This window comes from Hippoglossus hippoglossus, chromosome 23 (assembly GCF_009819705.1).
Source record: "Hippoglossus hippoglossus isolate fHipHip1 chromosome 23, fHipHip1.pri, whole genome shotgun sequence".
Taxonomy (NCBI): domain Eukaryota; kingdom Metazoa; phylum Chordata; class Actinopteri; order Pleuronectiformes; family Pleuronectidae; genus Hippoglossus; species Hippoglossus hippoglossus.
This window is the reverse complement of record NC_047173.1, coordinates 4,167,997-4,191,463: the sequence shown is the minus strand read 5'-3', so window position 1 is coordinate 4,191,463 and position 23,467 is coordinate 4,167,997. Positions and strand designations below refer to the sequence as shown.

General features: G+C 42.4%; 3 protein-coding genes across 3 annotated transcripts; 2 read left to right on the top strand and 1 right to left on the bottom strand.

Moving 5' to 3' along the window:
• The first annotated feature begins 169 nt into the window (after positions 1-169).
• On the top strand, positions 170-7,330 carry optn (optineurin). The gene is made up of 14 exons (XM_034578200.1): positions 170-323; positions 1,506-1,630; positions 1,887-2,102; positions 2,174-2,328; positions 2,447-2,634; positions 2,793-2,895; positions 3,090-3,205; positions 3,436-3,585; positions 3,804-3,894; positions 4,778-4,936; positions 5,068-5,210; positions 5,328-5,410; positions 6,292-6,401; positions 6,432-7,330. The coding sequence occupies exons 2-13, from the start codon at positions 1,510-1,512 to the stop codon at positions 6,399-6,401; spliced, it is 1,635 nt and encodes a 544-aa protein (XP_034434091.1). The 5' UTR covers positions 170-323; positions 1,506-1,509; the 3' UTR covers positions 6,432-7,330.
• Positions 7,331-7,953: 623 nt separating this feature from the next.
• mcm10 (minichromosome maintenance 10 replication initiation factor) lies at positions 7,954-16,573 on the top strand. The gene is given in 21 exon segments (XM_034578917.1): positions 7,954-8,164; positions 9,478-9,529; positions 9,605-9,889; positions 10,003-10,215; positions 10,316-10,456; positions 10,563-10,761; positions 10,870-11,035; positions 11,529-11,696; positions 12,310-12,426; positions 12,540-12,736; positions 12,995-13,080; positions 13,640-13,677; positions 13,679-13,754; positions 13,895-14,130; positions 14,133-14,388; positions 14,944-15,074; positions 15,220-15,292; positions 15,295-15,330; positions 15,506-15,653; positions 15,896-15,938; positions 16,048-16,573. Coding segments are annotated over 20 exon segments (2,697 nt in total). The 5' UTR covers positions 7,954-8,164; positions 9,478-9,522; the 3' UTR covers positions 16,129-16,573.
• Positions 16,574-17,931: 1,358 nt separating this feature from the next.
• On the bottom strand, positions 17,932-22,925 carry ucmaa (upper zone of growth plate and cartilage matrix associated a). The gene is made up of 5 exons (XM_034578990.1): positions 22,714-22,925; positions 21,689-21,748; positions 21,503-21,601; positions 19,385-19,483; positions 17,932-18,128 (listed from the first exon to the last, which is right to left on the bottom strand). The coding sequence occupies exons 1-5, from the start codon at positions 22,769-22,771 to the stop codon at positions 18,040-18,042; spliced, it is 405 nt and encodes a 134-aa protein (XP_034434881.1). The 5' UTR covers positions 22,772-22,925; the 3' UTR covers positions 17,932-18,039.
• Positions 22,926-23,467: the final 542 nt, after the last annotated feature.

Here is a 23,467-nt window from a genome sequence, read left to right as displayed (position 1 = left end):
GTAAAAAATAAAAATCTGTTATTTTACAAAATCTGTTATTTTACATTTACTTTAAAAACCATGTATTAAGATGTGTTGCTAAAAGTTTATCTCCAATCTTCTACCTTTTCCAGACCGAACCACACATCATCAAAGTGTGACTTTATTTGTTTAACCCCTTCCCGGAAGTGTCGTGTTGCTGCTCGTGAACTGACGTCAGCACAGAGATCTGGGTTGTGGGACACTTGTGTGTGTCTGTGTCTCCATGTCTGTGATCTGAACACACTGCGAACACACACACACACACACACACACTGTGTTTAGCTCCGCGGCTCCGACAGCAGGTGAGTGAAACGACTTAAAAACCCCTTTTTACACCCCCCGTGTGACGCAGTTGGTTCGGACTCGGACTCGTGTTCCGTGTCGTGTGGGTCGGTGTTGAACTTTTCAGTGAGTGGCAGCAGTGGGACAGCGGACAGGCCCACAGAGGAGAGGGTTCAAACACAACAACTATCTCCGTGGAAACAGTGAGTCTGTGGTGTTACAAGGCGGGTTCCAGCTGTTTGTTTACCCCCCTGTGGTTCACATAGTGTTTATAAAGGGACCGACCTGTCCTGTCACATCCCTCCATTGTTAATAATGTGTGATTCATCAGAGACCTGATTCCAGTCAGTGTGTGAGGACGGAGACAGACAGGGGCTCCCTGCTGTCTTATTATGTAATGGTTGAACATTCATGTGACCTGCTGCTGTGATCACTCCTTGTCTGTGGCTGAATCACTGACTCACTGGCTCCTGTCAACAGGCAGATAAAGTTGATCCTACTTAAAGGTCCAGTGTGTAACATTGAGCTGAAAGGGATCTAATGGCAGAAAGTGAATAGAAAATAATCCTAGTGATGTTTTCACTGGTGTGTTTCATCTAAAATGTACAAATTGTTGTTTTCTTAACCCAAGAATGAGAGAAAATACATTGACCTCTCTACGGAGGCCGCCATGTTTTTTACAGTCGTCCAGACTGACGAAACCGTGACAGTTGTTCAGACACCGAAAGTAAACAGGGATTGAAAGACCGAACAAGCTAAATCAACAGTGAGTGACAAAGGTCAGACGGACATAACAGACAGACAGACAGGTGATATATGTGATAATATGAAAAGGGTTCAGTGATAAATAGTGGGTCTGGCTCCCCAGAGATGATGATGATGATGATGAGAAGAGCCGCAATACCTTAATGTAGAGAAAAGAACAAAAAAAGAACCGTGGGTCTGTTGATTTGTGTTTTTTATTTTTTTAAGTAAATGCTTAAATAGAAACAAATAATAATTAAATATATGAATAAAACTTTGAATGTAAAAACACTACCAGCGATACAAATAATATAAATAGCAGTAACAGTTATGAGCTCACAGTCATACGAACAAGTTATTTCCTCTGTTATTTACCATGTAGTAAGCCTTGTTAAATCCATATCTGAAGAACATGAAAGGCCTAAATTCTCCGTCTCTTCTTATTTTCGTCCTCTCAGCATCATGGCGTCTGGAGGCCCTGTGATAAACGGCGACATCTCTCGCTCTCCCAGTCTGTCGGGCCCGCTGGAGGACACGCTGCTGCAGATGAACATCCTCATCCAGGAGAACCGAGACCTGAAAGGTGAGTGCGAGGGACGAGGATGTTGTGGTCAGAGCAGCAGGCTCATGTCATTTGTTGCTGCTGCAGCATTGAACCATGAAGAACTCTGTCCAAGTCATTATCTAGACTGGCTGTGCCGTATGGGGTCAAAGGTCAGATTGTTTTCCTGACGCTGTAGTGTAATGACACCGTGTACGGATGAAAACAGCAGTAGAAACTAATGTAATTCAGTACAATGTGCATTTATTCAAACTTTTTGTCTGACTCTCGTCCCCAGAGGCCCTGCGTCAGACCAACGTGATGATGAAGGAGCGCTTCGAGGGTCTGTCCGTGTGGCGGGAGAAGCAGCGGGATGAGCGGAACTTCCTGCATAACAAGCTGGAGGAGGCTCATGGCCGCATAGAGGAGCTGACCCGCGACAACCAGGAGCTGAGCAGGAGGTTGGAGGTGGTGGGGAGAGCTGGAGGAGGAGGAGCTCCAGGAGGGAGTCAGGTGAGGGTGGATCGGAGCAGCTGAGAGACACTGTTATGTTCCTGTGTTACATTATATTAAGCTACTGTATTATAACCAAACAGAGTGCGGAGGTGGATGCCCTGCGTGCCCATGTTGCTCGCCTGCAGGCGGAGAAGAACGACCTAGTGGCCATGAACTCTGAGCTGCAGCTGAAGGCGGACGAGGACTCGCAGGAGGACTCCTTCATCGAGATCATCAGGGTCTCGGTGAGATGCAAAACGTTTACACACACATATTATATAAAAGAAATTATAAATCAGGTTTCTTCTGTGATTATGGTCGTAAACTACATTTTTGCATCTAACTGGGTGTTTCTCTTCCAAGGATGGAGGCGTCGATGGCGTGAACAACGTGTGCGGCACAGAGCGAAGCACACGTCTGGACATGAGCATGACGGCGTCCCGGCTGGACAGCAACAAGGAGGTGACGGTGAGCCAGCTGCTGCAGTTGCTGAGGAACGAGACCCAGCGGGCCGATCAGCTGAAGGAAGAGCTGCAGGCTTCTGCTGCCAGGTTCGATGACATTAAGCATTAAAGAACACTTCACTGCATCCATATTTTTTTTTTCAGTAATGCCATTTAGTTCACATTTAAAGATTTTAAGAATTTTTCAATTTGTTATTAGTGCAGCGTTTTCATTCAATCTCACCTCTTGAAATTTGTTACAACAGAGTTACAGAGCTGAGGGAGAGGAAGAGTAATGAAGACGAATCCACACAGACGACACAGCCAGACATCACAGTGACCAAAGAGGATTCTGAGATGGAAGCGAAGGTCTTTTTTTTTTTTTTACTCAATTCTCGATAGATCCTTATCTATCTATTTATATTTTATTTATTTATGTGAAATGGTCACGTTTTTGTAGTTTATCCTCTCTAACAGTTCAGAAGAGGAGGAAGCTATGTCTGCTTTGCCCGATGGGAAATGTTTAATGTGTAATGTTTGTGTGCCATTCTGGAAATATTCAGACAGCATCTGAGGTGGAGAATCTCAAGTCTCAGACAATGACGCTGTTCAAAGAGCTGCAGCATGCTCAGAGCAAGCTGGACGAAGCAGAAGGCATGAAGAAGAACCTGCAGGACAGGTTAGACACACACACATGCGCGAATATGCAACATATGTAACATCTAGCCACATGAATACATTTTAACATTCAAACAAATTAATAATAAGAATGCACCAATAATTTAAGTTACCATAATTTGTTTTAATTTTGCCTTATTTAAAATAAAAATACAGGGAGATGCAGGAAAAACATTACAAAACAGGTACAAATGTTTCTTCTTCCGTATCTGATGTCCCTGTCCTATCTAGATACCGGGAGGTGGAGCAGGACGTGGCGACTCTGAGGGCTCAGCTGGTGGAGAAGCAGGTGGTTCAGTCGGAGAACGACCGGCTGAAGCTGCAGCTGGACAGCATGCAGGCCCAGAGCCTGATGGAGCAGAAGAAGGCCGGGGAGGAGAGGTCAGAGGACACACAGAAACACAGCAGACACAGACATCAGCAGGCCACGTGTTACGTTTGAATCTCTGCTGCGTTTTTGCTCTACAGAAAAATGGCTTTAGTAAATGACAAAGCATAATGTTTGACCTGATTAGGCACTGGAAACCACCTTTTTCCTCAAGCCACCATGAGAGTAATTGTCCCTGAGCCTGACTCACCTGTAACTCCCTCCTTCACAGAAACACATTAGGCCAGCTGAAGGACGCCTATACCAAACTGTTTGAAGACTACAATGAGCTCATAGAGGAGGAGAAGAAGAAGAAGAGAGAGGTATTTTTGTGTTGTAGCATGAGGACATTTTTATTCAAACGCTTTACACCAAACTACATGCAGGTATACAAGTGTAAATCTGGAGCAGTTCTCGGTGCAGTGGAGATCTTCTAGTTTAGGTTAAACCAGAGGCAGAAATTCAACTACATCTTTATAGCTAAGGCGGTAATTAGTGTTGTAGTTTTACTGGACTGCATTATATGTACATATAATATAACTGAGGACAAAACATTAGAAACACCTCACAATATAATTCTGTCTAGTTCAAAATCACAGCAGACTACAACCTCAACTTGTAGTTAAATTATTACATCTCAACAAAGTGTGTCAACACAGATGTTGTTGTTGCAACAGATTTTGTGTTTAGTGTGTGAAATGGCATCTGCGTGTTTATGAACATTTAAACTAGAAACATATTATATTATATTAATATTATATTATTTAGGATGAAAAATACATTCAGTAAGAAAAATCTGTGAAAAAATACCCAAATCAGAATGAGCAAAGTCAGACATGACAAATTGCTACATCCAGTTTTGAATAAATATTCTAGCTACTGAATTTGATAAGAGTGAAGGCGAGTTGCAGGCTGAACTCAGACCAGGCAGGAGAACTGGAGCCATTAATATCAGTATCAGGAGCGAGATGGAGTCTGTTATATTTTTGAATAACTACAGCCGTCCCTCACTGTGTTCACTGTACTTCCTTCATTTTGGTTGCCTGATTTTCAAAGATTAGAAGCTGTTCGCTGGAATATCTCTCGGGGGTAGAGGAGATGACCTCACTTGTGATGAATAGTCAAAGCTCCCTGGCACGAGTTGTAATATAAACGATTTACAAATGAAATCCAGTCACGCTTGACCTTTGCCCTTTGCTCCGGCAGTCTCAGCTCGTGAAGAAGGATGTTGTGGACGAGCTGCAGGTTCGACTGACTGCAGCAGAAGAGGCTCTGGCAGTAAAACAGAGCAAGATTGATGACATGAAGCAGGAGATTTTCATGAAAGAGTCGGAGCTGGAGACCGTATCTGTGTTCCAGGCGCAGGTCCGTGTGTGAATGCATGTTTTCATGTGACGTTGTGTGCTTACATGTTGTCCAGCATTAGACCTGGAGTATCAAGCTCACATGGCTCCCTTCAGTCCCACGGTGTTCATCATGCTTTTTGCTGTGTGCAGGCCGAGGTCTACTCCTCCGACTTCTACGCTGAGCGAGCAGCGCGGGAGAAACTCCACGAGGAGAGGGAGCGTCTGGCTGCCCAGCTGGAGTTTGTGAAGAAGCAGAACTCGCAGCTGCAGGATGAGATGGAGTCACTGGGCCGGTATGGAAACAAAAAGAAGACTTGAAGTGTTTTTAGTTGTACAATATCCTGGACTCCTTTAGTCGTTTATCAGTGTGCCCTCTGTTCAGTGAAGGCTTTTGTTGTCCGTCTCCACAGGCACTCACTGAATGAGATGCAGAGGAGACATGTGTCTGTGGGAGGAAATCAACGTGGAGCCGGCGCATCTCTGGTTGGAAGAGGTACAACTTAATTTATTTTATCACCCTGAATTTAGCCTCACAAAGATGCCTTCCTCCCAGGCTGCGTACAATAGAGTGCATATGAATTTGATATGATAAATATGTTAGTACACTTACAAATCCAGCAGACACAGAGCTATTTTAGCTTTAACCACACGGCACAACTTAAAACATGTTATGCTTGTAGTGATATATAACACAGTCTGGTGTACAGGGTCGGGGACCATGGAAAAGTACTGGCAAAAAATATAAATATAAATTCACAGGTACAAGTAAAAATAAAATAAACGCAGATGGGCTGGTGGGTGAGAAATAATGTATTTACGTACAATTAAAATGATTGTGCAGTGTTTAACATCTTAATAAGCTTATATAAAGCCTAGTCGGTTGCAAGGAATTGTTTTATTGTGAAAGCCCATAACACCACCTTTGACTACTTCACTTCTGAACTAGCTAGTAGATCGAAGTGGTTCACATAAAGTCAAAAAATAGCCAGTTGTGAATACGTTGTCAGTGGCTTTGCTGCTTGTAAAAAGTGCCAACATGTATGAGCTTTTTCTAGTCACAAGCTGGTTATGCCATCACTGAGGAAACACACTGACAGCTGCAGGAGCCCAGGTGCTCTGACAATTCACAAAAACATTTCCAACAACACAACTCAGCCACAAAAAACGAAGAGGCCATAACCCAGTATAGGGGGGTAGCGGACTTGGAGTTAATAGCTGGTAATGGGTTGTATCTGGTATGGAGCTTTGCAGGGGAAGGTGGGTGCGGGTTTGAAAACATGGACCCATGCAGGACTCTGATCACAGCTGGTAGGAAGTGCTTGTTCAGTATCTAACCATCAGGTTCACGTTGTGATCAACGTCTCTGACCCTCAGGTACAGACTGGCAGCAGGGGAACATTCCCGAACACGCGTGTCCCAAGTGCAATGAGATCCTGCCAGACCTGGACTCCCTGCAGATCCACATCATGGACTGCATCATCTAGCCCCCCCCCCCCCCCCCCCCCCCCCCCCCCCCCCCCCCCGTCATCACCAGTATCTATGACAACAGCAGCAACATTAGCACCTTTATCTGAGTCTTCCTCTGCTTTGACATGTACCTCTTCTCCGGTCCCTGTGACAGCACTTCACATAGGCCCTGCAAGATCAGTAATATTCACTGTTGGATGGGGACACTTACCGCATTACAAGTCAATGGATCCCAAAGCTGTTTCAAGGGTCACAGCACAGGAAACGTCTGGAAATTGTTTTAAAAAGATGGCGTCTCAAGTTTGAAAATGCTGAAAACATTTGGAATAGCACATAAATAATACTGTGGGACACGTCCTCTTGTAGGTTTTGTGTCTATGCTGTTTGTTTGTTGCTATGAAAACAAGCTGAAGGGGAAATCCTTCGAGGCGAAAGAAATCTGGAACATCCAAACAGAAAGTGCACAAACCCTTTGACAATATTTAAGTGTGGTGTTGCCTTCCGGCTGAGTACTCATTAATGAATCAACCAAAGCTGAGAATTTATAATTTGTATTTGTGTAGCAAGTTGATTGCTTAAGGCAATTTCTTTATTTAAAAAATGTTTCCTTGTCAAATTAAAATGAAATTCTTTCTTTATTTTTTAACTTAAGAAGGATATTTTAGGCTCATAGCTGTTTTTTTTGGTGTTGGTATAAAAAGGAGAATTTGCCATGTAGACATTTTAATATGAATATATATTTTATTTTGCCTCTGCAGATGATATCTGGGAATTAGAACACACTATACTTAACTTGTTAATCAACCTATGACTTTAAGCAGCAGCCTTTGTATGATACATCCAGGAGGCTTCAACACCATGTTGATTCTGTGCTCTGTAGATTATAAAGGCCTGTTAAATCAATGTTGTAAGTCTGTGAATATAATAAATAAAATGATTTCCAAACTGCTGTCTACTTTTACTAATATCAAAACCTGGAAGTAAAAACATCTACGATTAGTATCCATATTTTACATGATGATAATTAATGTTTGTACATTGTGACAAAATTTAAGAAGGTCTATCTAGTTTATTTATTTATTATAACTTTTGTATTACAAAATACATATTTATCAGACAAAAACATTTACAACAACAATATAAAACTGAACAAATTCAATATAAATATATATTAATATGCACAAACACGAAAATCATAGGTGCTATGGTTCAAAGTAAAAGGAATTTTAAATAAATAGATAAATAAAATGAAACTCTGGGCACAATAATATAATATTATAATAATAATCCCACTCACAGCCCGTTCCTCAGCTATGTAAATACATATTGTAGGCCCTTGAGTTCGCCTTGAAAAAACTAAAAAACAAACAATATCAAACTGATTTTGTTGTAACATTTTCTTTAATTATTCACAAAAATAATTGATTTTGATCAATTCGATCTTAGTTTTTTTGTCGAACTGCTAGTCTACGTCTACGACACAGAAACCTCTTCTTTTCAATCAGGCAAACTATTGGCCACCTAACACAGCTTTGACAACACAGCGGGGTCCTCCGTTTAGCGCCAGTTTAGATTTTTCTCCCTCGCTCTGAGTCTTTGTAGAAGAAGCGAGACGAACTGAATGTGACGTTTTTACTAAATATAACTGTAGTAATGGATCATAGCTGTGTTTACTGTTAATTGCAGGGACATATGTGTTATATTAACAGACCGGACGTGTTTATAAAGTCTGTCAAAGTTGCTTTTGAGCGAAGGACCCAGAGCTTCACAAGATTCCGAGGTGAGTCGGCTGTCATCTCAAAACTTAAAGTTTTATGAAATACTGTATCAACAGTTTCGTTCTGATATGCGCAGAGACATGTCATTGTACTAATCTCTCAAAGTTGACAGTCAAGTCTCTGTTAGAACATTAAGTGACTTTAAATGTCAGTTTAAATGGGCCCAGTGAACCAGGGCATGGCCTCCTCTGAGACACTGTAGTTTCCACAGGAAGAACCCGAATCAATACTTTACTCAACTCCTTTGTATAGAATGGGAGGGTTTTTTAAGACGTGGGGACACAGGACAAGAGTCTTTCCTGCACAGATCTGTGCTGGACTGTTGTCACAGCACCACTGGGTTACAGATTGTATACATAGTGGGAATGGTGCTCCCATTTACTTGACATACATGATAACATGAGAATGACATTTCTCTCAGAATACAGCTTCTTAGAAAACGTACATAGGTTGAAATGATCAATGTTTACTTCATGGTGTTAAAGTTTGATCAATCATGTAACTTATATTAAGAGTCATATGATAATCACATTGAAAATGAGCAGGGTTTTAATTGTGGTCACAGCCTCATATATATGTGAATATCTGATCTAGTGTCATATAATATAGGACATCCACATTTTAAAACGATGTCCAGCTTGTTCACTCTCCCGAACCAAATGTTTCCTGCAGGTCCGGGAATCAAACCACTGACCTTTTATATACATATAAGAAACGTTATAGTGTCAATCTTTGAATGAAATACTCACCTATGTAGAGAACATAAGAATTGGTTGAAGCTGCTAGTGCAACAAGACAAGTTATCATACTTGAATTTAGACACTATACTGCAGAGTGCCTGTTTAACATGAGAAAATGTGCAGTATGGCGTGATGTAAACATATAAATAAACCTGTCAACTACACATTTTAATGTGAGGAAAATATGCATGATAGGATTAAGTATCATGGGTCTTTGTAGCAGCAGATGCCATTTTAAATAGGGAGATAAGGGAGGAAAGACCCATTGAAATTGAGGTAAACAAACCATGAAAGGCTAAATAATGATTAGGTTACCCACAAGGCAAGTCTAGTAAGAATTGTCTGGATCATCATTTCAGTCTGTTTTGCAGATTTTGTGGATCCAATATACCAATGAAATAGACAATTATTATCCATATATCAGGTTTTCAGGTCTTTCGTCGGTTGCTCCACAATGAACATTTTTGAACCTTTTCTTATTATCAAGTTAAATTTAAAAGGTGTGTGTTTCTAGAGAGAAATGCTTTTTAACTTAAAGAGCTGCTGAATTAGATTCTTATTCTGCTTCCCTATAGGTCACCAGGTTATCTGAAATCAGCCCCATCGTCAATATCCCTAAAATGGACAGTAAGTATCAGAAGACTTATAATAAGCTTTACCAGTAGTTCAGGAAACACATATTTACACTGGTAATCTGCTCAGGTGAGGATGATCTGGACATTTTGACTGCGCTGCTGGCCGAGAGCGAGGATGTTGGCGAAGATCAGGCCGGTCAGGAGCAGGCAGACGACTTAGACGGCCTGTTTGATGATGACAACAACGAGGAGGAGGAGTACAAAGAGGGCATAGAGGAGGAAGAGCAGAATGCAGGAACGGATGATGTGGTGTCAGATCTCTTTGGAGATGTGGATGACATTGAAAATGAGGAGAAACACACTACAGGAAAATCAAGTGGAGCAGAAGCCAAGTCCAAAAAGGATTTACAAGGTTTGTGCCACAGCAGTCGCTCCTTAAATCTATTCATGTGCAAAGTAATTTAGTTCAGTAAAATGTTGCTCGATGAGTCTGTGTTCACCCCTGGAACCTTCTTCCCTCTCCAGAGGAGCTGAGAAAGATGCAAGAGCAGATGCAGAGGTTGCAGCAGCAGCTGGAGGTCAGTCAGAAGGTTTCCACCCCGTCATCCACTCCAGTCAGGACAGCAGGGCGCTCAGCTGCTCCCAAACGTATGACCCCCAAACCAACACCTCCCCGACAGCTCACCTCCAAAGTGACTCCGGCTAAATCAGCAGCTGCCACACAGAAGACACAAGCGGGTAAATGTTTTGTTGTTTGCTATTTAATGTTACACTTTAAGTACAAAATAAATCAGCAAGGGAAACAGACGATGATTGTGTCTCTGTTTCCTGACTGCAGCAACATCTTCATCCACTCCAGTCAGAGAAGGAAACGTGAAGGTCCACGAGTCCGCTGACTTCTCCGACCAGCTGAATAACGCTGACTCCTTCAAACGCAAAGCCAGGCTAGCCCACCAAGCCAAACCCAGCACATCACCAGGTCAAACATCGCTTAAACCATCTTTTCATAAATAACAGAATCGCTAAAAATGTTCCTTAATTGTAATTTGAAGACTGATGTACTTTCCTTTCTGTTTTCCCCTCAGAGGAAAGGGGGCCACTGGTGGAGATAAAGCTCGGCAGCACCTTCCAGCCTTTGGAGAGCACCAGCAAGGTTTACAAGCCTCTGCGTTCACCTCCGGCCACCAAACCTTCACCAGCTGCATCAGCGGCAGCCAAACCTTCTTCTCTCCCTGCTCTCCCTAAAGATGTGGCTGTTGAGAAATACTCAGGACTGCGGCTCAGGTGAGGACACTGAAAATGTGTGATTGACATTTTATTTAAATGGAAAAGATCCATACGCAATAAAGGCTTTTCGATCTGAATCGCGGCTTCTTTTTTTTTCGATTTCAGAAAACCTCGGGTTTCCTCCATTGATATGGACCGCAGGATGGGTGACCGCCGTCTGATCCGACTGTCGCAGGTGCCGGAGTGTTTGGCTCGGGAGAAGCTGGAGGACAGTGACTGGGTGACGTTTGGAGTATTGGTCAACAAGGCCACACCACAAAGCAGCAGCAGTGTAGGTCTATGCACCTTCCTCCCATTTTGGATTGTAACTCTCTGTGTTTTGATGAATACTGTTGTGTGTCACGTGGAAGGAATCTCCAGGTTCTAGCAGCTCTGCAAACAAATAAAATGTGGATAAATGGATTTTGACTCACTATTCACTAAATTAAAGAGAAACACAATTATCAGACCAACTCAAACTTTTCAGCAATACTTCAACTATGGATTTCTCGTTCCAATTAAAATTTTCCGAGCTTTTCTCAAACATTTTTCCCATTTCCATGTTCCCATTCTGTGCAGCCGTATCTCCGTAACGACAAACACTGGGCGTACATTATAGATCGTATGACTTACAGTAAACTGGCAGCTTCAAATTGTGATTAGTGGAAGATCTCTGTGATGAGTTTTTTTTTTTTTTATCGCAACAGTAAAGCTCCATCTAATCTAAAATGTATTGGAAATACTGTGCACCATCACACTCTTGTCTGAACGCATCTTCTCTACAGGGCAAAACCTTCAGCATCTGGAAGCTGAACGACCTCCACAACCTGGACGTGTATGTGTCTCTGTTGCTGTTTGGCGAAGTCCACAAAGAGCACTGGAAGACGGAGCCGGGCACCGTTATCGGACTCCTCAACCCAAACTCCATGAAGCAGAAGGAAGGATACGATGGGGTGAGCGCACAGTCTGGAAGTTTCCAGTTCCCAGTAGCACAGCTTGAGGATAGTTTTCTCTCATTATCTTGACGTTTGTGCAGTTATTTTACCAGATAACCTTTATGAATGTCAAAATCCTCAAGCAAGCTCCTCCAATCATCACCTTTTATTTATTTAGTGTTGTTGAGAGCGGTTGTCGACATTCACAACTGTCAGAAAATCCCCAGTTAAATATGATGTCCACTGAACAGATCGGCTGGAGGCTTTTTGGTGTTTCAGGTTCCCCAGCCAAATGTTTCATGCAGTTCTGGCTAACCCACCAATGATCTTCCAGTTGCAAGTCTGGGTTCTCTCATCCCTTAACTTACAACGATCTCCTTGAAACTCTCCTGTTGTAATATTAAGAAAATTACAGTTTTATCAGAAAGGCTTCCGATAAAAATCATAAACTTTTCTCTCAAAGATCATCGACTGTCTCCGGTTTTCAAATAATGAAGTTAAGTAAAGATAATTTATCATTTGGCGAGGAGACGAGAGCAACAGTCAATTTCAGAGAACCTTGAGAAAACTGTTGACATGATATATCCTCTTCCTAACTCCGAAAGTAAGAGTTTGTGGTGAACTTGCACAGGTCAGCCTGACGGTGGATCACCAACAGAAGGTGCTGCTGATGGGTGAAGCTCAAGACTTCGGCACCTGCCAGGCCCCGAAGAAGAACGGAGACCCCTGCTCTCAGATTGTCAACATGGTGTGTGCATCCTTTCAAGCTCCTTCTTTCCCTAAGTTGTACCCGTGTTTTTAAGTCCACATCCTCACCAGGGATCAATATTTCATTGTTTCTATGTGCTTGTTTGTTTCCAGTTCGAGTGCCAGTTCTGCCAGTATCACGTCAAGGCCCAGTATAAGAAGATGAGCTCGAAGAGGGCTGAGCTGCAGTCCTCATTCTCTGGAAAAGCTCCCAACAAGTTCAAAGGGAAAGGCAGCAGCTTGAAGGACCGGCTGTGTCAGGACGGCTTCCACTATGGTGGCGTTTCCTCGGCCGCCTGCGCTTCGTCACTGTGAGTCAATAGATTGATTGTATGTTCTTGCAAGTCTCATGCAATGGCAAACATATAAAGTTTTTTTTAATGACACAGTCATTCATCAAACTGAGATAACAAACCGGTCCCAGTTTAGATTGTGGCAGAAATTATCTTTGCACTTTAACTATGTGTATGTTGAAGTCACTAACGGCTGTATTTAAAGCCAGCAGCACTCTGGGTCTGGTCAGAGTCTCAGCCGCCTGGCATTTTCACGAGCACATCTGTGTGTTACAGAAAGTCCTCCAAGCCCGTCCAGAAAACTCTGGACAAGCTGTTTGTGAAAGGCTCGGCTCAGCTCGCGGATAAGGCCAAGAGGCTCGGTAAGGAGGAAGACCCACACACACACTCTGATCAATTATATTATTTCTATAATTTTCATGGAAATGCACTTCGATTTTATATCCTCTTTACTGTTGATTTGAGCAAAGGGCTGTAGAGGAAGAGACGTGGCCGCGTGAGGTGAAAGGATGGATCATGCTGGTGTTCTAAAAACAACAGACAGTCAGCTGCCGTGTCCTGACTGATGACACACTCAAGGGAGTTACGTTTAAACCCCTATTGTTGTAGTGAGCGCTGAAAGCCTTTGACCTCATAACTCAAATCTAAACACCATCCATAAAATCACTGAGAAAGCATCAAAGAAAAATGGTGCCGAGCTTGCCTGGGAATTAGTGTTTTTAGGTTTTCTTCAGTATTTAGGTAATTCGGTTTTAGTCGTCTTACATCATGGGTACACTGCACGGCACTGCTAATAGTTTATTCAGTGGATTTTGAATGGTGCCTGTTTGCCCAAAAATACATTTAAATATTTTAGGATTTGTTTAATAGTGAAACAATTCTCTCTAAAGTTATTTTTGTTGTGCTTTTTTATTTATATAGGTGTGCAGTCCGGTGAAGTTTCAGGTTGTACAAGCGACATTCAAGAGTCTGATGTCGTTGCCAACACCGGGAGCTCTGCAGCTGAAGAAGCACTTAGTCCAGGGCAGCAAATCAGGTACACAGCTCTGTCACAACCTTTGTGCCTTCACAAACCCTTAAAAACCTACAGACGTCTGTATGGGTTGATACCTGACTGGTAGCCTGGTATTTACAGTGCCCAGATATTCTCATTATTGATCTGTTGTCCATCCTCAGTCCCCAAAGATGCGACTGGTGCTCCAGTTCAGTCCATCACAGCCTCTGACCTGCTGAAGCAGCAGAAACAGATGCAGCGGGAGCTTCTGCAGAACCGTCGACAAAGAGCGGAGGAGATCCAGAAAAGGGCGCTGCAGAACTCTGCAGGGGTCAGACCCGGATCGTCATCGTCCTCACGGGCCCAAGATGGTCTGATGTCCCCGAAAGCAGCTTCTGAGGTCCCAGATCCACCCAAAGCCCCGCAGCACCCCATGCGCCCACCCTGGGCCGAGGCTTCTCCGAGGGTGACGACATCCTCTTCTTTGAGAACAGCCCCCCTCCGGCCCCTGCGGCCAGCGCTCTGAACCTATCAGCATCCAAGCTGGCTGCTCTGAAGAGACTGAGAGGAAAAGGCACGAAGCTTAAAAAGGAAGACCCCAACTCTGTGAAGAGGAAGAGGAGTAACGACGGGGAAATCAGCGCTCGGGTGGAGAAGAATCTGACCTCACCCCCAGGTACACACACACACACACACACACACCACACACACACACACACACACACACACACACACACACACACACACACACACACACACACATACACACACACAACACACACACACACACCACACACACAACCCACACCCCACCATACACACACACACACACACACACACACACATTTTTTCCCTGTACCTAATGTTTATTTAGTTTGTTTAGTTCTATTTTTATTGCTGACACATCGTGTGTTGGTTTAAATTAATTGTTGGTATTAACAGGAGCTTTTAAAAGTGCAGATCCTCACCTTTTCAATATCTGGCAATAATATTAATTTGCTTCTGTTGTATCTTATAACCTCTTTTTTCACTTTCACTGTTATTAATAATTTCCTCAATTTAACAACACCAACTTACTTGTACTTTTAAATCATTCCGTTAAAAGAAATCAGGACAGGACAAGACATCCACTAACATATGAAAAGAAATGTTCACTTCATTTCAGAACTCTTCGACAGGAAGTTAGCTCATTTACGTTTACCATCACCTGCTCTTCATCTTACCTGAACAGGTGAATCGTCAGGCAATGAGGAAGAGGAGCCAGCCGAAAAGAAGAAGAGAGAACAGCTCCGCTACATTGAGTCAGACGAGTTCCAGAAACTCCTCAACGCCAAATCTCGCCACGGGGCCGTGCTACAAGCGGTATGACCAGTGCATCTATTTTCATAGCCCAGTTTGATTAAAGTACATCTGATTTTTCTCTGTATTTTTTTACATCAGATGCTTTTCTACATATAAATCGTAGTAGAATGTGTGGAAACTAAAGAAACTTTCTCCCCTGACTTAGGCGGAGTACCAGCTGCAGGAGCGCTACTTTGACGTTCTGGTGAAGAAAGAGCAGATGGAGGAGAAGATGAGGGCGTCAGAGAGATGAAGTGTCGGGCTGTCAGCTGTAAAAGGTACTGAGCGGATTAGCGAATGTATGTGATGCTATTTTCAAAAAATCTTTAAGCTAAGGTTTTGTATGTCCGTGTCATAATCATGAACGAGAACATGGTGCGGATGATTGGTCGCCTCTGACCATCTCAGAAGTTGGAGAATTAAGCATTTTTTCCCCATGTTCCGCTGATTCCAGTGTAGTTACACCTACTTTAAGCCCGCGGATCGCTGTGTGGAGGAGAATCACGCCCTGCGGTGGCACGACGCCCTGAAACGTTTCTTCAAATGTCCGTGTGGACAGAGAGCCATCGCTCTGGACAGACTGCCGCACATACACTGCAGGTGAGACTCCGGCTGTGTCTCCAGCTTTTGTTGTCTCTTTCTCACGTTTAATGTTTTTTTAAGTGTCAGAGAATTTGAAATGGTTTACTTTCCATTAGTTCAGCAATAGTGAGTGGAACCTAAACTCGACTAGCACCTCTTATTGAATACAATCAAATGTTAAAAAGTTGTTTTCAGTTGATTGATTTTCTGTCTCTTTTCCCTTTGTCACATGAATAACTAATGTTGTTTTACCATTACAGTAACTGTGGTCTGTTCAAATGGGAGCGTGACGGGATGCTGAAGGTAAACTTTCTCTCTGGCTCAGATTTCCTTTCATTTAAAGTAAAATAAATATACTTTTATGGCTGTGAAAGAAAACACTCCTGAGGTTGATGTTCATATTTTATTACAGGAGAAAATAGGACCAAAAATCGCCGGAGAGCTTCTCCAGCCTCGAGGAGAGGAGCATGGAAAGTTCCTCAACAGCAGATGAAGTGACTTCATCTTCATCCCTGCGGCAACCCGGTCGTCAAGGGAACAGCGTGTACTTGGATATTTTTTTGTTTGTTTGTCTTGTGTCTTTCTACATGTCTATGAATTTTGTTTTTAAACATGTTGATTATGGAGATTTAAATGTTTGTGATTATATTGACTGGAAAGAATCTTATTAAAGTAAGAATTTGCGTAAGATTTCACGTGAAATGTGTGTGTTTCTACTCAGTTTGCAGCTGATAAACTTAAATGAAGAAAAGCTGAGCAAACAGATGCTGTATCTAAGTATGAAACGTCTAAATATGCAATGAAATTAGATCAAAATGGTAAATATGTCCCTCAGGTCAAAACAGCAACATCAGGTCAATTTTTAAATAATCTTACAGAATAGTAATGATTTCCTTCTTTCCTCTTTGTTGGACTTTTTCACAACAGAGGTTTTGACTTGTCGCAGTAGAAAAAGAATGTCTGAACGCATGATGGCTGCATTCCATTTAGCTGCTTCGGTCTCAGGACCCTGTTGTTGTTGTTCCTGCTGCCTCACAGTCACATTGTCTTATGACATAAACTGAACAGAGCCATTGTTCTTATAAATAAGATCTGTGCTAGTCCTCCAAAATGTCTGCTATGAAAAAGGATTATCCAACTAGATAAAAACTACTAAACGGATTTCCACGAAACCTAAAGATAAGTCCTCGGCCAAGAAGGAACACTTATCAATTTGGTGCAGATCTGGACAGAGGGGCCAAAGTCAGGAATTTCTAATCACTGTCTTTAACGTTGTGACTTTTTCACCAAGATTTTCCCAGATTTCCCAGATAATTTTTTTTTTTTTCTGGCGTATTTAGGGAACTGATATAATGTGTGAAATTTGGTGCAGCTTGATTGAATTTAAGGGGGCTGCCATGTCTTGGCAGTGTTTTTTATGATTATCATCAATATTGGTTGGAAGTTAAGATACTCAGAATGTAAAAATAAGGCAGTTTGCTTATATATCCAACTTATTTTTGTATCACATTAGTGAGGAGTTATTACTCTGAGTTATTACTCTGAGTTATTACTCTGCTAATAGTTCTGAACTGAGATATTTGGGTCATGGGGACTGAACCAGTCTCCTGTGATGGGACACAAACACCCACTAACACGCTCCATGTGTTGGAGCGATGACTGCAGAGGCCAGGTGGCACTCGCTCAAGTCTCCGAGCCAACGGTCTTAAAACAGGAGAGATCTGAGGTGGAATCATGGTATAGATATGAAATAAGGTTTTTGGATATATGTAATTATACAGAGTCAAGCCTCATCATTTTGAAGCTTTAATTTTCGGCTCATTACCCTGTTGCTGCTTTTTTTCCCTTCCTCCTCTCTCTACCTCTTGAGTCTCTCGGCTTCCCAGTCTAATATTTCCACTGTGGAATGTGGAATGGATTTCCGCCTGATGACTTCTGCAGCTCACCTCGTCTTCTCTTTTATTCCACACCACCTCCCTCCCTTTAAATTCTCCAAATACCAGACAGTGCTCGCTTGAGTCAAAACAGTGGCCTGGTAATGAGGAAATTCCTCTTTATTTGTTATTTACACTTAAAGTAATGACGTCACTCTCAGGCTGACTGAAGGACACTGTATATAACCACGTATATGTGTAAAAGGCAATAAAAACAAGCATGCAAAACATCAATGATAACATTTAGCTTCAATTCAAAAAGTGCACTTTAAATGCACTTTACAGTTTAACATGGAGACATATTGCATAGTTTAGGCTGTATAAAAAATAAAGCAAAAGAAAAGTTTCATCCTGCAGATTAAAGTAGAAAAACAACGGTACGAATTTTGGCACTGGCTCTCAACGTGTCAGTGGCAGTACCACTGCTGCCCCAGTGAGAGGCGCTGTAGCTTCCACACCAGCAGGTGTGCTCAGTGGAACCACTGGGAGCGAGGGTAATAGCCGTCGTAGTGATACTCCCTCAGCTGCTCGTTCGTCTCCCTCGATCGCTCATTTGTCTCTGTGGAAAACAAACGTTCAATTAGAGCAGCTATAATCAATATTTGTATAGTAACTCTATAGCCCCTAGAGCGTAACTGTTCTGTAACTACACGTATCGGCAATAGTTTGCTAATATGTCATATTAATGTTTCATTGCAGATTTGATTAAATGTATTTAAAACCCGGAACATAAATCTTTCGCTAAAATATCATTAAGGTTAAATACTAGTCCTCTAAACTGTTAGCATTTAGCTAGGTGCACATCAACACATCATCGTACAGACTGTTTACAAGCAGATAAGTAAAAAGCAATTTATCTCCCATGCAGCCATTGTAAACTAAACATATTGGGAATTTCTGATATCTCCCATTCAGTGAAACCAACGGCAAGTGCATGTGTCAACAACCCACTAACAAAATGGCGGCAAAGCCAACATCACTCGTTAATGTGCAATTTGAAAAAGCTAAAGTTTCTTTCTGCTTTTGGGACTGCAATGGGGTAGCCATCTTGGAATAGAATTCTTTTAATTCAGTATAGCAAGGTTTTTTCCTCTGTTCATGCTGAAGTAGTACATGCACTGACCCTAAACTTAACCCGAGGGGCTTTTTATGTAGCATAGGGACCAATGTAGGAATCTGTGCCTGCTACAGATGCTTGAATGTTTCGTCCTCTAACCCCAAAACAGAAAACAGCAATTTGACAGAGTCTTGACAGATGGTGATCAGTTGTCTTCCTTCAACCGGAGCAGATCTTTTTTGTTTTCCTAAAATAACTCGTTACCCCAAACACTGCGTCTCTGACATAAAACCGCATAAAAGCAGTCACATGTTTGTGGTTAGCAGTTCTTATTTTAGAAATTGTTGCTTTAACTTAATCATGCCGACAGACAACCACAGAGAAGATTGTCGGTCTGGGGTCAACCACAAATTAACACTTTAAATCGGTGTGGAGTCTTCGGCCCTCTGCTGCAGCCCACAGGCTCGTGGGTGCCGAGGGGTTCATCCAAGATCCAAACAAAAACTCTGGCTTCCCTTAGTCGATTCTTTCATTGAGCCTTTGTTGTGATAACTGATATTAAAGGTTGTCAGTGTCTATGCTCCATCTTTCTCATGAGATGTACTGACATTGGTATTTCCAGCCCTCTGTAGAAAGCAGGGAAATGAGGGACAGATGGATGGTGGTTTCTTCTTTATTTCACATCTGTAGAAAGTTGTTTTCACTTGTTCTACCTCCACCAACCAAACCAACCAAAAGCAGCCGAATCCAAGTCTTACCATCGCGATCCTCCTCGACGTAGTTCTCGTACTCATTCCTCTGCTCCTCGTTGTACTCCCTCCTCTGCTCGTCCGCTTTAATGAGTATCCTCTGCTCAGCTGCAGAGAGGAGAAGACGACAGTGTCATCTGTGTGCACCCACTCATGCTACTGATCGATGAAACGGGTGCAGCCATTTTCTGTTCCCTCCTTAAACAACCTTGACGCCCCATTTGCTGGCCTGGTTCACATTTGGCTCAAAACATTGCTAAGATGGATGTAGAGCCAAAGTCTTATTAACTATTAGATCACTGGAAAACCTCAAACTAAATCTAAAACACCTCCTCCATCTCTGTGCAAAACCGTGCAAAACCGTCCCCACCCATGCAGGTACAGAGCAGCCACTGTATATATTAGACGTTACTACACTGTCTGTGTTTTTCCCTCAATTAAATAATCAGCTTATAAATGTAGGAATTACAACACAACGTTCCATGTAAACACAGACCTGCCGCTACTCTGCAAACTTGTTTTTCTCATTGATTAGTGGCTTGTCGCACTGCAGGACATGGCTCACGTCCACCCTCACACCAACTTGTAGAATATTAGCACATCTCATAAGAACCACACAACACGAAACATTCATGTTATATTGAAGTATTAGTTCATTCTGTGCCCTCTTTAAAGTCATTTGGTCGTTCCACCACTTTCATCCAAACTGAAACTACTGCATTGCCAAATCGTGGGTGGCCAGTACCGGGAGTGTGTTGTATCAGTTGCATTGTAGCTGTGTAGCCTGCTCTATCTGTCTTTTCCAGGATTACCAACCCTAGCTTTAAATAATGGTGTACAATCTAGTACTTTTTCTTGGTCAATAATGGTCTTTTGTAAATGCTCCTTAAATTCTAGCCTTAGCTACTGCACATCACAATCATAACAGGGGGACAAGTGTCAAGGTCCCTTTCTCACACACACACACACACACCGTTCTCATGGACTGGGCTGGTAAGGTACACAATCAACCTTTCTCCAGGAATGTGGGTCTGTGTTTTCAAAGCCATGACCCTGTTTGGTGCTCCGATTGGCGGGCAAGACGAACCCGTCTCCGGAGGCCTGTTCAGGGGCACATATGTGCTTCTCTGATGGGTTTTCCAGCAGAAAAGAGAGAAGTTCACAAAGAGACACTTGAATAAAAAGATGGGAAAAAAATGCTGTCTGCTGAATATTGGCAAGTGTGGCCCTTTCCATGCTTTTATCTCCATTAACCGACTGCCCGAATCTGCTTTCAGTTTGTGAAAGATTGATTAAGAGGCACACGGTGTTGATATGATCCTTGTATGTTTTCACAATTCTCCTGCAACACCTCTCGTGTGTGTGTGTGTGTGTGTGTGTGTGTGTGTGTGTGTGTGTGTGTTGTGTGGTGTGTGTGTGTGTGTGTGTGTGTGTGTGTGTGTGTGTGTGTGTGTGTGTGTGTGTGTGTGTGTGTGTGTGTGTATCGTGCTGATGCTGGCAGTGGAAGAATGAGCTTATTGTACAGAGAAGCAGAGAGGGACAGCCTGCTCCATAGTACCCTGTGACTCCTTCTGCAGCCTCCAGCTCGGCTGTGCATGCGTGTGTGAGCAGCTACTGAAGCACCTGCCTCAGATTCCCCTTCTCTGTCTGTGTTTCTCTCTTGAACTTTCCCAGCTCGCAGTCAAAACCTCAAACCTTTATAATCTTCAGACTTTAAACCACAAACCAACAAAGCAAAACTCCCCCAAAGACCCACATACACACGTTCTGGGCAATCATGCCGTAGTAAAGGCTGCCCAGTGTGGCCACATCAACCACTCGGGCAGCGTTTGGGCAACTCAACCACAAAAAGAAAACCAAATATGAATAAACGCCACAGTCGACCCTCGTCTCCTCCTCACCACCAAACAACTCAGTCAAGATCCTGCTGGTTTTCTGCCACTGAGCTGACAGACACGACCTTATGAGATTCTAAAATGAAAAAAAGTTCTTAAAGAGAAGTAATATTGCTTGAGTTAAACTGGTCTGTCAGGTGCAAAGTCAGATGATTCCCAAATATTTTCCACCATTTTATGAAAATTACATCCACTTTCTGGCATGCAGCAGCAGCCTTTATCTCAGCCTCACCTTGGAACTCATAGTATTGGACCGAACGGCGACTGCGACCGCGACGTTTGAAGAAGTTGGAGGCGTCCGACTCGGGCATGAACACCTGCCGTGCTGCGCCTGAGGGTCAGATCACATGTTTAAGGTCACACGTGAAGACAAAGTCAAAGTCATGTGAAATAGTGAAAAGTGTAGAACTGGTGCCACCTTTGTGGTCGGCTGGTTTAGAGTCGTCCCGTACTGCGGCGTTTTCCACCACACTGGAAACTGAGGGCAAAAGGAGAAACTGTTATTTATTGTTTTTGCTTTTGTCTTTTTATCCTAGTGATAAAAGACCAATCGTACACAAAACCCCATGCATCTAACAAATTGATCTTGACAGCCACACAAAAGTTTGATCATGAAATATTCTTTATTTCGTTACACATATTAGTATCGGATGAAAACTATAATGGCCACCAAGATTTGTGGAAATCCATTCAGTAGTTTTTGTGTTGACTTTCTCACACACAACCAACTGAATGGACAGAGGTAAAAACTAAAAAACTCCTTGGCGGAGGTATTTTATCCATAATTGCAAAGCCATCTTCCAAATTTCACTTTACAAACTAAGAATCTTCAAACTGAACTGAATCAAATCAGTAACATTTAGCAGTGCAGCTCCGATCACTGGTGACGGCACTAATGAAAGCTCAGACGATTTTAAAAGTCAGTGGAAGCCAGAGAAACAATGACAAATTGATAACTTTGTCTAAATCATTTGGCTGCTGAGCTTTTGACCTCATGAACAAAGCTTTTACAGATACACCAGCTCGAAACTAACCAAATGTGTTTGTACTGCAGAACAGAATCAGGGCCAAATGTAACTTCACTTAAGAAAAGAGTGAACAATCCTAATATATTTCACTTTGATGCAAATATTTTTATTGAAGGTCTAATACAAGAATTATCATATATTCTGAGAACTCGACCTGCTATTATTAGTTGAAGTTTGAAAATAACGTTGAAATCAACAAATGAACTCTTATATTAAAAAGTGAAGTTAAAGTCAAAAGTTCTCCCAGCTTAATAAATATAAATTTTCATACAAAGAGTGACAGCACATATCCATATATGGTGCTGTATACGCTCAAACCACTTCTGCTTATCTCCCCTGAAGATGTAAAATCCCCAAATACCCTCCTTCCCCCACCCTTCCCTGTCCCCACCCCGCCCACACACACAATACTCACAGGTGAGGATGAGGAGGGTGGTGAGCGCAGAGAGGACAATCACTCGAGTCCAGGACATGTTGACAGAGCCAGGTGAGAACCGTACTGGACTTAAACAGTGCACCTAACTCAACTGGGAGAGGAGAGGAAGATGAGGGAGGGAAGGGAAGAAAGGGAGTGGGAGGAGATGGAAAAGGGAGAAAGGCTAAGAGAGGGGAGGAGGGCTGCTGGAATTTCAATCTCCCAAGGGTACGGAAAGAAGGAGAAGAAGAAATCAAGGAGGTAAAGGAGGAATAATGGATTGAGCTGATTTTTTTAATTTTTTTTAAGTAGAAACCAGTTGATGTTCATTCAATTTTAACTTAGGTCAATAGTTCATTTTACAAGATTCACTCACAAAGGTTTAAAGCTGAAATCAATCCTAAATCTTCTTAAAAGAAAATATAATATTAGACAGGTAAAACATGTCAGGAATAAATAATGTGTAGCTGTTGCAAAATAATCCCAAAGTATGACATATTATAATTTAACAGACTGGGCTCAGAAATGAGTTTTTATTCTTTTTTTGTTGTTTTTTATCACATGCTCTATGTCCATTGTTGTGTTTCTAAGTGAATGACATGTATTTAACAGGTTGAATGTGTATAGAGGTGGTAACATCTGAACCCATTTGTTAAAGCTCCAGATGTGTATGATCTCAGAAGGCAGCATACACCTGTACTAACCTGTGTTTAATGCTTCATCATGTTGAGAGATGCTTGGTACACACAGTAGG